This window comes from Camelus ferus, chromosome 18, assembly GCF_009834535.1.
Source record: "Camelus ferus isolate YT-003-E chromosome 18, BCGSAC_Cfer_1.0, whole genome shotgun sequence".
Lineage (NCBI taxonomy): Eukaryota > Metazoa > Chordata > Mammalia > Artiodactyla > Camelidae > Camelus > Camelus ferus.
Genome location: NC_045713.1, coordinates 4,168,688 through 4,183,331, shown reverse-complemented (window position 1 = coordinate 4,183,331; position 14,644 = coordinate 4,168,688). Strand labels below are relative to the sequence as shown.

At 50.4% G+C, this 14,644-nt stretch overlaps 1 protein-coding gene and 1 long non-coding RNA gene across 3 annotated transcripts in view; one reads left to right on the top strand and one right to left on the bottom strand.

Annotated features, from left to right (window-relative positions):
* Positions 1-12,198, top strand: part of CLIP2 (CAP-Gly domain containing linker protein 2) — a 65,477-nt gene extending 53,279 nt beyond the window's left edge. For both annotated transcript variants that reach the window (XM_032459518.1, XM_032459517.1), the window contains 6 exons: positions 2,012-2,095; positions 2,965-3,121; positions 4,534-4,693; positions 6,451-6,642; positions 6,932-6,994; positions 10,204-12,198. In XM_032459518.1, the coding sequence (XP_032315409.1) occupies positions 2,012-2,095; positions 2,965-3,121; positions 4,534-4,693; positions 6,451-6,642; positions 6,932-6,994; positions 10,204-10,215 (668 nt within the window). In that variant the 3' untranslated portion in view covers positions 10,216-12,198. The remainder of the gene's footprint in view (positions 1-2,011; positions 2,096-2,964; positions 3,122-4,533; positions 4,694-6,450; positions 6,643-6,931; positions 6,995-10,203) is intronic.
* On the bottom strand, positions 248-13,900 carry LOC116657450. Its single transcript, XR_004312521.1, has 3 exons — positions 13,891-13,900; positions 12,301-12,303; positions 248-334 (listed from the first exon to the last, which is right to left on the bottom strand). It is a non-coding gene; the product is annotated as an uncharacterized LOC116657450 (long non-coding RNA).
* Positions 13,901-14,644: the final 744 nt, after the last annotated feature.

The window sequence follows — 14,644 nt, the reverse complement described above, 5'->3', positions numbered from 1 at the left end:
CACTGTTGGGGCCCCTTGCTCTTCTGCCACTTAGTAATGTATCTTGAAGGCTGCACCCTATCGCTCCATTCTTTTACATGGTGCAGAACATTCCGTCGTGTGGCGCTTCCACCATGCATTGAGCTGGTGGATCATAGGTTGTTCCAGTTTTTGTCTGTTGCAGACACTGCTGTGGGAAATTACCTTGTCCTCCATTGGGTTCAACCAGTTTTAACTCCCACTGGCTGTGGTTGCAAGTGTATTTCCCCACGAACCTCAGCAACAAAATATTTCATCAAACCTTGTGATCTTTGCCAGTCTGAACAGTAAAAGATGCTACCTGGTGTAACTTCAGCTTGCCCTTCTCTTACTGTAAATGAAGCTCCATTTCCATTTCTACTCACATCCTTTGCCCATTTTGTCTCTGTTAGGTCATTGATCTTTTTGTTGATGATTAGAAACTATTTATATATGACATTGCAAACATTTTCCCCCAGATTTGCCGTTTGTGTCTTGACTCTTTTTTGGGTGGTGTTTGCCACGCAGATTTTTTTAAAAATCAGTCTTTTCTTTTTGGAATTCTGGGTTTATTATTTTAAAAATGCATCCCATGGTTTCTTCTAGTACTTTTTAAGTTCCATTTTCTGTTTAAATATTTGATCCATTTAGAATTCTCCCTTCTATAAGGCATGAGGTAAGGATCCACTTTTATTTTTTCCCCAAAAGATTACCCACTTAGCCCAGGACCATTTTTGAAAACCTCATCCCTCTGAATTACCAAACTTACCATCTTTAAATTCCGTCAGGTAACTGACTCTTTCTAGACTTTCGATTCCTTTCCAGTGACCTGTGTGTCTGTTCATTTGTCAGTTCTATAATGTTTTGAAGCTTTGTTTATGTTTTAATTACTGACAGGGCTAGTCTTTTCTTGCTGTGCTTTTTCAAAATTTTTTTAGCCATTCTTTTTTTTTTTTTTTCCAAATCAAGGCAAAATTAACGTAAAATGAACCACTTCAAAGAACGCAATTCAGCAGCATTGGTACATTCACAAAATTGTGCAAACATTGCCTCTACCTGGTTCCAAAACATTTTCATCACTCTAAAAGGAAACCGTGTACACATTATCAGTCACTCTCCATTTTCCCCCTCACTGCAGCTGCTGACAACTACTAATCTGCTTTCTGTCTCTAGGGATTTGCCTATTCTGGATATTTCATGCAGATAAATCATACAATATGTGGCCTTTTATATCTGGCTTATCTCACTTAGCATAATGTATCCAAGGTTCATCCATGTCATAGCTTGTACCAGGGCTTCATTCCTGTTTGTGGCTGAGTAATATTCCATCACATGCACCTACCGCATTTTGTTTCTCCATTCACCTGTCAATGGATGTTTGGTTTGTTTCCACCTTTTGGCTGTTGTGAATAGTGCTGCTATAAACATGCATGTTCAGGGACCTGTTGAGTACTGGTTTTCAGTTCTCTGGGGTATATACCTAGGAGCAGAACTGTTAAGTCATATGGTAATTCCACATTTAATTCTTTGAAGAAGTTTTTTTGCCAAACTCTTTTGGCTATTCTTGCTTGTTTTTCCAGGTGATTTTAGAATCAGCTTATCTGGTTCCACGAGAAATAAAATCTGGTTGGTATTCTAATTGGTATTACGTTGAATTTATAAGTTAACTTGTGGAAAGTTCGTATATTTCTGGCACTTTCCCCGCATTTTCTTTTTTATGACTGTTCTGAGGTTATCCAGTATTGAATGCATGGGACCAAGTGACATGGGCACCATTATTACTATCTCCAATTTTCGCTTGAGTAAACTGAGACTCTGAGAATTAAGTTGCCCAAGACCACACACTACTGGTACCTCTTCTTCAGGGTGGGTCACCCAGAGGCACGACTGGCACAGGGAAGAATGTGGACTCTCAAGGCCAAGTGTGACTCCACGTACTGGACTGCATCACCTACTGGACTGCAGTGTTGGCCCTGGAGTACTGACGGCCCATCGTCTCCCCCTTCTCCCCTAGGCCTGCAGGACAAGCTGAACAAGAGGGACAAAGAGGTGACAGCCTTGACCTCCCAGGCCGAGATGCTCAGGACCCAAGTAAGTGGTAAGTCTCCCTCCTGCAGGGCAGATGCGGGGGCTTTCACTGGGCCACGCGCCGGTCCGGTGTGGAGTGGGTGGTGCCGGGCCAGGGTGCCCTCCCATCTCTGCCTTGTGGAGAAGACAGCCTGGCCCCACTTGCGTGCGCTGGGCTTCCACGCGGGCAGCAGGGAGGGGGGAGCAGTAGCCCATCCTCGTCAGTAATATAACTGGGGGCCCCAGGCAGCTTCTCTCCCCAGACCCACGTCTGTGTTCTCTGTGTTCAGAAATTCCATCGTGAGTTCTCTTTCTGGGCTTGAAGACTCTGGGGTTTCAGTCTCTCTGCCTTTTGATACGGGGGGAAGTGAGGCCAGAGGGGAGCTGGAGAGAGGCAGGGGGTCTGGAATTTGTGACTTGGGGACAAAGTGGCCCTGCTTCTCGTCTGCCAGGATGCCAGTGGTGGTGTCCATGAGGCGGCCCCCATCCTGGGACGTGCCCCCCCCACTCCTGTCCAGTTCCCATCACATTCATGTGGCATAATTGGTCCCGACAAAGGACATTGACCACAGATGCCTCATGGGCCAAGGTTAAGATTTAGCTTTTCCTTGTCCAGGCAACAGTATAAAAATGCCCAGGCCCCGTCTCAAGAAGGGTGGATGCTTCCCCAACACCAGAGGGCCTGGCCACTCTGTGGGGACTTTGGTCTACTTTTCGTAGTAGCTTTTATCGGCCCGTTACTGCCTGGCCCTACAGGACGAGAGAGGCCCACTCAGTGGCATGTGTCCCCGTGACCCCTGGGGAAGCCTGCTTCCTGCCTGGGCCTTGGCCCCCCGGGCAGGACAGATTGCCACGGCGATCCCAACCCTCTCCCTCCTTGCCCCGCCGGCTGACCCTCAGCTCTGGAGAGCAAGTGCAGGTCAGGCGAGAAGAAGGTGGACACCCTCCAGAAGGAGAAGCGGCGCTTGGAGGTGGAGCTAGAGGCCGTGTCCCGGAAGACCCACGACGCCTCAGGCCAGCTGGTCCTCATCAGCCAGGAGCTGCTCAGGAAGGAGCGGTGAGTCAGCTGAGGGCCGTGTGGTCAGACCTGCCTGGCCCTGACCCTCACTCCGCCCAGTTAATATTAGCCAGTCTTCTCCAGAGGTGGGGTGGGGATAGACCCGGTGGACGGATGGTTGGCATCACGAGTGATCACCATACTGTCCACTGCTAAGCGCCAATGAAGCTTCAGAATCCGTCTTAACACAGCTCTGCAAGCAGAGCTTATAGGAAAGATTAGTGGTTACCAAACACCTTGGTCTTGGGGACCCCTTTAAACTCTTAAAAATTACTGAGAACTCCCAAAGAGCTTTTATTTATTGTTTATTAATTATATGTTATAAATTAAAACTGAGAAATTTAAAAATATTTATTAATCCATTTTAAAATATTAGTAAATGTACTTTTGATTAAAAGTAAGTTTTCCAAGCAAAAAATATTTAGTGAGAAGGGTGATATTGTTTTACAGTTTTGCAAGTTTTCTTGAATGTTGGGCTTAAGAGAAGACAGCTGAAGATTCTCAAATCTTCTGCATTCAATTTTCAATTTGTTGTTTCAGTTGAAGTATATTATGAAAACCTGCCCTTATACAGATATATATTTTAATATCATTTTCAAACAATTACTAATATGCCATGTGGCCCTAGGAAAAATCAACTGTGAGTCTGTTTCTGCAAAACTATTTTCATAATGGTAATAAAACTATCTTCCCTGTCCCTTCTCGTGAGTATACAGTGGATTTTTCTGCAAAGGCCAGTTGTGGCCTCAGAATCATTCTCACCACAGTACTCCAGGCAGTTACTGCCAATTGATAAAGAGTTGACGTGGAAAATAAATCTTATTTGACATCAGACATTTAAAATGTCTTGCCACATGGACTTTCGTGGATAAATGCTTTTTTTTTCTTAGTGCTCGCTTCAGAAGCACATATACTAAAATTTAAAAAGTTTAATTTTTTAAAATTTAATTTGATTTTGTTATTTTTAAAAATGTATTTTATTAAGGTAACACTTATTATATGTTTCATATGTACATTTCTACTTCTGTATTTTTAAAAATTTTTTAAACATTTTTTTATTGAGTTATAGTTGTTTTACAATGTTGTCAAATTCCAGTGTAGAGCACAATTTTTTACTTCTGTATTATTTTTAATTAATATTATATTCTGTTTTTTAAAAACTTCAGAAACATTCTAAGAAAGGTTAAGCCCTCTTGACTGTCTTATCCCCAAATTCTGGCCCCTGTGGTTGGATGTTTTCAGGCCTCATGTTTCCTCTCTGGCCCCTCCTGACACAAATGCTGTCTTAGTAGCCAGTGTCCCCCCAGGGTGGCCAGTCTCTAAGCACCTGGCTAATTGTGGAGTGTAGGAGTCGGGTGAGGGGCAGGGAGGGCTGACTGCAGCTGTTCTGTGCACCCCCCACCCGCCTCCAGGAGCCTGAATGAACTGCGGGTGTTGCTGCTGGAGGCCAATCGCCACTCCCCAGGGCCGGAGAGGGACCTGAGCCGTGAGGTCCACAAAGCCGAGTGGCGGATCAAGGAGCAGAAACTCAAGGATGACATCCGGGGCCTGCGTGAAAAGCTGACTGGGCTGGTACATGGGGAAGGGGGTGGCCTGGGGACTAGGGAGCTCTGGGAAAGGGCTGGAGCTGTCTGCTGTCAGACCATGGAGACTGGTGACCTCCTGGAGCCCCCCAGGGACAGCCAAGTCACAGTGAGAGTTCAAAATATCCTAGAACCACAGGCAGGGTCAGCGACATGGCCGGTGGAGGGGCCACGGGTGGCCTCTTTTGCAGACATCATAGCTGGCTCTGTGGCCATCTGGGTGACGCAGTGCAAAAGAAGACTTCCTAAGAATCTGGGCAGGCTAGAAGTGGGATGGGCTCCCGTCAGATAGTGAGCTCCCCATACAGGGAAGTAATCAACCAGAAACCAGCTCCTTGTTCAGGGTTCTGTAGTGGCGATTCATGCATCAGTCTCAGGAAGGAAAGGGGAACAAGGGCCTTACCGAGTGGAGTCCCCAGAGGTAGGGGTAGGGTAGGATGCTGGTGGAACAGGACAGGACCATCTCACCATGTCCCTCTGTGGTCAGCATTCAGGACAAGCCTGTGGCCAGTTCCTGGGCCTGGTCAACTCCAGGGTATGGACAGGATAGGGTCTGTGAGGACAGGCCTGCTCTCAGGGGAAGCTGCTCTAAAGCCCCTCACTGCCCTCCTGCCTGGCCACATGGGCTCAGCCATACTGGAGGAGATGGGAGGAGATGCGGGGCCTCGCAGGCAGGAGGGAGGCACGAGACCTGCCCACAGCTGGGAGAGCCGGCCCTAGGCCTGCAGGGTTGAGAGGGGGTGTCTCTCTGGCTGCACCCATATCGTTGGCATGGAGACCACAGGGCCTAGCTGACCTGGGGCCTTCCAGTCCTGGCAGGTTTGGCCAGCAAGGGGGTGGTTTCAGAGCCCTCTGGTCCTCATGGTGCTGTGAATCTGGGCATAACTCAGAAGCCAAGGCCCTGGGGCTGGCGGGGATTTGGGAATTCTGATTGCCAGGCTTCCCTAGAGCCGCGTGGAGGGGCAGAGCTGTGCTGCCTGGTCTCCACAAGTTGGCCGCGTTTACAGATGACCAGCTGGCCCTTCCCCCAAGTCAGCTGCTCCCGTGTCCCCCTGCACTGTCCCCAGTGCCATGGAGAACTGGGGATGGGCTTAGTGGTTAGAAACCTGCAGTGAGGAAGTTCTGTGTGGAGAGGGAGGTTTGGGTAGAGGAGCGGAGCAGAAGGACCTGGAAGCATTGGTCCAAGGCAGACAGTGCAGGCAGGGTCCGTGTGGGAGCGAGGAGGCTGGTCCGCCCCTGAGGCAGGTGCATCTCCAGGTACCACAGTGAGTGGGGACAGCTGTGGTGGCCTTGGAAGGGAAAGTAACGAACGTCCTGTTGGGACAGCGGGTGTTCTAAGGAGAGGTCCAGGGGATGAGGCTGTGGGTCTGGAGGGACCAACATAAGACAGTGTTGAGGGAGCCAGGGGGACACAGGAAGGAAAGAGGGAAGGGGTCCTGGGTTTTGGGACTTGGAGAATGTGAAGCATCTGACAGAGCCTGGAAATTCAGGGCAGGGGGTAAGAAAGATGCTTCATTGAGGACCCTCATGTGAGGGAGGCAGGCCTGAGGGATGTGCTGGTAATGCTCGGACCTGACCAGAGACGAGGTGGGACAGAAGAGTTTCCTGCCTAGAGTAGAGGCTGCCCTCCTGTAACACGCATATGCACATGCACACGTACACTGCACACACGTGTACACACACATGTACATGCACACACACGTGCATGTATGCACACATGCTCTTCCTCTCTCCTGCCGCTTCCAGGACAAAGAGAAGTCCCTGTCGGATCAGAGGCGCTACTCCCTCATTGACCCGTCCTCGTCCTCAGCGCCGGAGCTCCTACGGCTGCAGCACCAACTGATGAGCACAGAGGACGTGCTGCGGGACGCGCTGGACCAGACTCAGCAGGTGGAGAGGCTCATGGAGGCCATGAGGAGCTGCCCCGACAAGTCCCAGGTGAGCTAGGTCTCTCCCAGGTCTGAGGGGAGAGGCTCCGCCCTGCCCCCTGGGAGTCCCAGCCTGAGGGGAACATGGCTTTATCCTGAGGAGCTCACACTAAGGGCAGAGATGCAGCCTTGCCCTGACAGCCTGGGTTTCCTGGGGTCCTGAGACCCCCATTCTGAAGAGCTCTGCTCAGTTTGGAGCCTGAGATGGTCCCTTCGGGAAGCCCCCACCACCTAGTGGGCGAACCAGGAACTGCTGCCTGGTGAACCTCGCTCAGCCTCTTGCCCTTGACTCTTTACAGGCCGTCAGCAATTCCGGCTCTGCAAACGGCGTCCACCAGCAAGACAAGGCCCACAAACAAGAGGTAAGGGGCACCCTGGCCCTAGGGAGATTCTCGGCCACTCCCACGATCCTCCTGTACAGGCAGCCTTCTCTGGGGAAGCAACTTTGGAAAAGCCACCAAAATACAAAGATGCGTTGCACAAGCGGCTTTACAATAGGGTCGCTCACAGAGTGGGGCCAGTGCAGTCAATCTTGATTCAATTACCATCCTGCTCTTTTAACCTTGTTTCTCTAAAAAAAAAAACCCAAAAAACACCTTTTATTAGAAAGTAATGCATGGAAGGGGAGGGTGTAGCTCAGTGGTCGAGTGTGTGCCTAGCATGCATGAGGTCCTGGGTTCCATCCCCAGCACCTCCACCAAAAAAAAAAGTTAAATAAAAAGCCTAATTACCTCCCCCCACAAAAAAATAAGGTAATGCATGCCAATTGGGAAGCTTTTGAGAAAAAATCCCCTACCCAGAGGTGACCAAGGTTAACGTTTTTAAGTGCTGTCCTTCCTGAACTTTGCTAAGCATGTACGTGCGTGTGTGTGAACACACGTCCACATGTATGGTCAACCCGCGTTATTTGCCGATTCCATGTTTGCAAACTTACCTACTTGATAAAATTTATTTGTAACCCCAAAGTCGATACCCATAGCACTTTTGTAGACATGTTCAGAGTGGAGAAAAATTCAGTCATCCGATGTGCACGTTCCCAGCTGAGCTCGAACAGGGCGCCGCGCTGCCTTCTTGTTTGGCTCATTCTGCAAACAAGTGTCCTCTTCACAGTCTATTTAGTGACATGTTTTTCACATTGTCATGCTTTTTTTCTTGGTGATTTCCGCTGTTTAAAATGGCCCCAAAGCATCGTGCTGTGCAGTGTTCTAAGTACAAGAAGGCTGGGACATGCCTTCCAGAAAGTACTTTAAAGCAGCTTCATTCAGGTGTGGGTGATGGTGCTGCTGGCCCTGAGCTCATCATTAGTGAGTCAACAATATATATTCAATAAGGTGTCTTTAAACAGAAGCACATGTGAAACATGGTTACAAATTGATCAATCAATGAAACCTCGAGAAATGAGAAGTTCGCAAAAACCTAAACTGGTGTTTCCACTGGGAGCAATGGTTCAGTATTTGTTAATTCCATGTTGGCATGACTTTATAGAATGAAACTCCTGTGAATATCAAGAATCATTACATGTGTATGTATATGTCTGTACAGGTGTTTGTATACGTTAACTTAAAAAAATTTTTTTAATGGAGGTACTGGGAATTGAACCCAAGACCTTGTGCATGCTAAGCATGCATTCTTCCACTGAGCTATTCTGAACCCAGACAAAAAAATTTTCTTTAGTGAAGTATGGTTGATATATATACATTAACTTTTAACTTGGAAATTATTTCAAGCTGACAAAAAAAGTTGGAAGAATAAAAATAGCACCTAGACCATCAGATCCTCTTCACCCCGTAACATATTGTGAATATTTTTCCCCATCTGCTTTATCTTTTGTTCTCTGTGTGTAGATGTGTGTACTAATGCACGTAATATTTTTCTGAACCTTTTGAGCATAACTGCGTGCGTCATGGCCCTTAATACTTCAGCCCGTATTTCCTGAGGAAAAGGACCTGATTTTACATAAACGCAGGACAGTTACAATCTCAGCAAATGTAACACTGCTGCAAGATTTACATCTAATCATGCTCTCTGCCTGTTTCCTTCACCTGACCCAAGATTGTCCTCACCGCTCTTTTCCTCTCAGTACAGGGTCCAGTCTAAGGTTAAGTCCACCCTTTGCAGGTAGTTGTTACAACTCTTTAGTCCTTTAATCTGGAACATTTCCTCAATTTTGCTTTGATTTTTATGACATGGACATTTTTGAAATACGGTGCTCCTTCCTCTTTTTAATAGACGATTCCTCACTTGGGGTTTGTCTGATGGTTCCTGGGGATTAAAGCCAGGTTCTTCCATGCAGGCTGGAACACTTGATCGTTGTCATGGACTTCTCTGGGCACCATGTCTAGGGGACATCATGTCCACCCGCCCTTCATTCCTGACGCAAATTTTGGTCACCTGGTCAAGGTGTTGTCCATTTTCTCTGCTGCATAGTTACTGGTTCTTTCCTAACGAGCATGCAGTGGAGAGACACTTGAAGGCCACATGAATTCTCTGCTCCTCATCCAGACTTCCCTGGATTTAGCACCCGTTCCTGACCCGCCCGAAACAGTCTTTACTGCGATGTTTGCTGAGTAGTATGTCCATCATTTTGACAGAGTAGGTGGCTCACTCCATATTCAGTTTCACCTCCTGTTTTTTTCTCTGAATAGTTTAAACATAAGCATTTTCTCTCATCCTTAAGCAGTAAATGCTACGTTTTATAAAATTAGGGGTGGAAAATTGGTTTTCTAGACCTTCCTGGGTCTAAGAGTCACCCCTGACTCCCTGGCTGGGAATGTCTTTGCTCAACTGTGTTCTGTATTAAGGGGGTGCCCCATGGGCTCCCCGCTACAGTTAACCCCTAGAATTCACCCACAGTGTTAGAGAGGCCATCTGAATCCCAGGTGGCAGCCTGATTAGGCTCTGTTCCTGGCTTACTGTGTGACCTGTGTGACCAGAGGAAGGAATTTTTGTCCTTTTAACTCAGCCAGTGGAACCGTGGCCACAGGCGCTCACCTAGAGACAGGAGAACCCTGGCCACAGGATCTACCAAGGGCCTGGCCCCGCGGGTGTGGGGCAGGGAGGAGGGGACCCTGCACCGGACCTGAGAGCTGGTAGAGGCCCAGAGCTGCAGAGGGACGTGGCAGGGTTGTGTCTGCAGAGAAGTTCCCTGGACCAGGCACCCTGGGAGTCGATGTCTGCACCCTGTGTGGCTTTGTCCTCCCAGCAACCCTGTGAGGCACTTGAGGTCATCCTAGTTTACAGCTGTGAAAGCCAAGGCTTGGGGTCTAAGCTCGTTTTCCTTTCCCCTGATCCAGCCTCCACGCAGGCCCTTGGAACTCTTTGTAAAACCTATCTGTTCCTCCCTCTTTCCCTCAACTTCCCATAAACTGCTCCCTCCTTGCCTCCTGTCTCATCATGTCCCAGACACATAGAAGAGAGCCTCAGGGCCTTCGCATATGCTGTTCCCACTACCTGGCACAGGTCGATTCTCCTCCACCCGTCTGCCCCACCGCCTTTCCTACCTGAGCGCCCTCTGCTACGTGTCCCTCAAGTCTCCTGAGACACTTGCTGATCGAGCGCTTTCTCTCTCCAGGACAAGCACTGACCCTGAGGGACACTGGAGCAGCCCTGTCCACACCAGACTCCCTCTGGCCTGCCCCGGTGGCGCCCCTCCAAGCAGGGGCCAAGACTGTTGCTTTTGAGATGAATACAGTGTTTGTAACAATAATGTACCCACCGCTGCGGACAATCCCCCAACCCCAACCCCCCTGCCGGACCAGGAGGCTTCCTCAAGCACGACCTTCCACAGAGAGCGGTACGGCCCCGCCTGGCCCCTGGGACCTTCATCCTGGACACCCTGGACGCCCCAGCAGTTCCTGGAGTTGGTTTGGGGAGGCCGAGGCGATCCGATCCCGCCAGGCCCTTCTCCCCAGAAGGAGCTCCCCTGAGGACCGTCTTGGCCCCCTGCACATGTCCCCTCTCTTTCCCCCTTCTCTTGAGTCCCTCTCAGACCCCAGAGAGCCATCGTCCCAGGAAGGGGTCAGAGGAGGGCCCCAGCTTCTTGCAGGCACCAAGGAGGGAAGTCCAGTCCTTAGGAGCCAGGTGGGGATTCCCTTTTCTACAGCCTCTTCCAGGCCAAGGCAGTCCCCAGGGCTTCCTGTCCCCAGTACTGAGCCTCTTTCAAACAGCGGTACAAGTTCCCCTCAGTTCGTCTGCCCAGTGAGGCCCCAGGTTCACAGTGTTGGGGGAGCAGGACCCTTCGTCCCCCGTGCCAACTCCAGCACACACACAGCTCCAAGCTGCTGGCCAGAGGGCAGTCACCGAGGCCAGGAGTCACAGTATTAGGAAAGTTGGGAAGCCCCTCTCCTTCCCGCCCACCGACCCTGCACTGACCTGGCTTGGCGCTGGGGCAGGGTGGCCACATGCTTTGGCTGGTCAGTAATATGGTGTCCCCTGGGTTGACTTGATGTTCCCACCTGCAGATTCAACCGTGCAGACCCTGACGTATACACACGCTGACCCTGGGCACAGGCACACTCAGAGGGGTCACGCATGCACATGTGCTGTGTGGGGGGACATCCGCAGTCAGCCACGTTCACCATCGGGTTCCAGGAACGAGCCCCAGGCCTGGGAGGGCGGTGACCACACGCACCGCAACCTCGCTGTGCACATACACAGCCAGATATACGTGGGGGAGCCTTCAGGGAGACGTGGGCCACACGTGTATCAGAACACACATATCGCAACAGCCCCCTTCCAGTCTTACAAAGCACCCGCCTGGGGCTGTTTAGGTCCTATCTCCTGTAGCCAAGGAAAGACCTCAAGGATGATGAAGGCAAGAAAAATCTACCCACGTCCTCTGCTTCACCTCAAGCCATGCCACGTCATTGCAGCCTTATGCATGGTGGGAAAAGCCAGCGTCGGCCTGCAGCCCCCACCTCTAGAGCGGCGGGTCCACGGGTGACTGCCTTGTGCTGCAGCATCTCCGTGGAGGGCCTGCCCCACCTCCCCCAGCTCAGGAGAGTATTCATGGGGGCCTCTCCCAGTGGGGGCTGCAGGGGTGCCCAGTGGCCCATCAAGGCGTTCCTGAATTGCGCCAGGACAGGTATGCAGTTGGTGCCCTGGGAGCAGCCCAGGCAGCCTCTGAGTGCTCCCGGGTACAGTAGGGTGGTGGCCACGTCCTCGCCCAAAAGCAGCCCATCCTGGGGGCGGCCAGTTAGTCCCATCAGCCCCCTCCCGTCTCCCCGCTGGCTTTCGGCAGCTCTTGCATGCGGTTTTATTAACACCAGTCTAGAGGCAATGCTGTAGTGGCTTAACCCAGAGTCAAATACTGCTCTTTCCAGCAAAATCAGGCAGCTGCCTTGCCCACTGGAGGCACCGATTAGTCTACTAACAGCCAAAGGCCCACACCGGGAGGGGCTGGCAGGGGGCATGTTCCCTGTGAGCATCTGCGCCTGCCCAGTGTGAGCTCAGCCATACCCCGTCCCCAAGTCCTCCCACACCATTCCCTTCCCTTCCCCAAAGTGGAATTGTTGAAGTGTGGCAAGTCCGTGCTCGAGACAATAAAGCTTGTGACTGAGGTCCAGGACCCCTGCAGTTTCTGCTTCTCTCTGTGGGCACCCTGGGCTCTCCCAGCTCATGGGCGCCATGGTGCCAGGAGTTGATCTCAATCCTGTTCCTGGTGGACAACCAGCTAATTCTTACTCAAGTGTGAATGGCTGAAGAGGGAGGGCCTCAGAAGGCCTGGAGTGGAAGAAGTGTGGGGCTGAGCTGCATTGTCTAGGAGAGGGAGCTTAGCAAGAACAGGCAGAAAACCAGAAGAGGGGGTGGGTGCAGCATCGGAGGCTGAGCAAGGCTGCCAGAGAGACATAGGGGGTTGGATTTGAATCTGTTGGAGGTGTAAGTGGGCCCACGAGGGAAAACTGGAAAGTCTCCCCCATGTACAAAATAGTGGTGGGTCAGCTAACACAAGTTTAATGAGTTTGGTGAGAACACTTAGGAGTTCAGTGAGCTAATTCTGTCTCCTGCAGCAAGATGTCTGTAGATCAAATGGTCACCATTGTGCAAGCTTTATGGTCGTTTATCAGGCTGTGCAGTGGAGGGTCCCCCCCTCCGTGGAGACTGAACACGTTTCTTCAATTCAACAGCTGAATGTGTCCGGAAGCTTTGTGCTGTTTCTCAGGCACTGTATCAGCAGAGCCCTGGAGGAAGCATTGGGACCGTCCAAGGCAGACTGAGAGTTTAGGAGGGGCGGTTTGTGTGCAGCTGTGGACAGGGCTACGGGAACCCACACAGGACTCGGCTGTGGAGAGGACCCCAGAGGGCAGTGTGGCCTGGTGGGGAAGGAGCTGGAGGAGTAAATATCCCCACCTCTCTATACCCGCCCCCACCACCTGCCGGCCCCTCCTATTGGCTGAACCCAAGCCGACACCAAGGCAAGGGAACCTATAGGAGGCTGCAGGGGTCAGCCCCTGGGGGCACAGCCAGGATGCCAAGGGACGTGCCCAGTGGGCCTGGGAGTGGGGACAAGTGGAGAACAATCAACACAGTATCCATCCGAGACAGATCTGGGATAGATTTAAATAGCACTCGATTCTTGGGCTTTTGCTGCCTATGGTGTAAATGGTCTCCATCTTTCCAGAACTCATCTTAATCAGCCCAGTATTTTGAAGTTCAGAGAGCTTCTGCAAACAAGATTCTTTCCTCTCAGAGAGACCAAATACCACTGTGACCTATGGTTTCTTTTCATTCTACCCGAGGCATTGGCGTTAAACCCTTCAGGGCTCTACCTCTGGAGATGGGGGGCTCTGACAGCCCTGGAAAAGAGCTGACACACTGGACACCCTTGGGGTCCAGCCCAGACCACCTGCCCCACTCTGGCTGTACAGGCCAGGCCCATTGCTCCACTTCCTTGAGCCTCAATTTCTGGACTAGGGCGTCCCCACAGCAGCCTTGGATTGATTTTCCTAACCTTTCCATATTGAGATAATGTCGGACATACAGAAGAATTGCAGATGGGATCCCATACACCCTTCACCAGATTCTCCTCACCCCTTGTCCGACCCCAGGACGATGATCCAAGCTAGAACACTGACACAAGGAGGGTACCATGGACTCAAGTACAGGCTTTATTTGGAATTCACCAGTATTTCCTCTAAATGTCCGTTTTCTGTTCCTGGATCCCAGCCAGGGTCAGCCTTGGCATGGATGTGTCCCGTCCCCTTCACCTCCTCCAGCCTGCAGTTTCTCAGCCTTTTCTGGTCTTTCATGACCTTGACACATCTGAAGAGCACTGAACGGCTATCTTATCCAATGTCCTCCAGTTTGGTCCGTCTGGTGTTTTCTCATGATTAGACAGAGCCCGAAGGCGGTGTGTCCTCTCGGTGCACCGTATCCATGGTACCTGATTTCATGTGTCTCTTATTACCAGTGATGCTTGACCTTGACCACTTGGTTACGATGATGTGTGCCAGGATTCTCCACCATCAAATTCCTCTTTTTCCCCCGTTTTAATTCATAACAATTCTGGAGGAGATATTTTGAGATTATGCAAATATCCAATTTCCCCTTAAATGTTCACCACTGATTTCTGCATCCGTCCACTGGAGCTTGCTTGGTGGGGGGAGGTGATTAAGTTTAGGAGGAGGTACTGGGGATTGAACCCAGGACCTCATGCATGCTAAGCATGCGCTCTACCACTGAGCTGTACCCTCCCCCTACTTTGATAGTCTAATAGTGGTTGTCTAGTTCTCTCATTCTGTCTCCATTTTTCAACTGGAGTTCTTCTGTAAGAAAGAGTTGTCTTTTCTTCCCCATTTATTTATTTATCCAGCTATTTACTTATTTCACTTTGGACTCATAGATATTTATTCTATAATTTGGGTTATTATCCAATGCAATCATTTACTTTGTTATTCAAGTTGTCCTACACCCGGCCATTGGAAGTACCTTCAGTTGACTTCCCTGTCCCTTGACATGCCCGCATCCTTTTGTTTTGTGAGCACTTTCTTACTTTCTACAATATGCTCCAAACT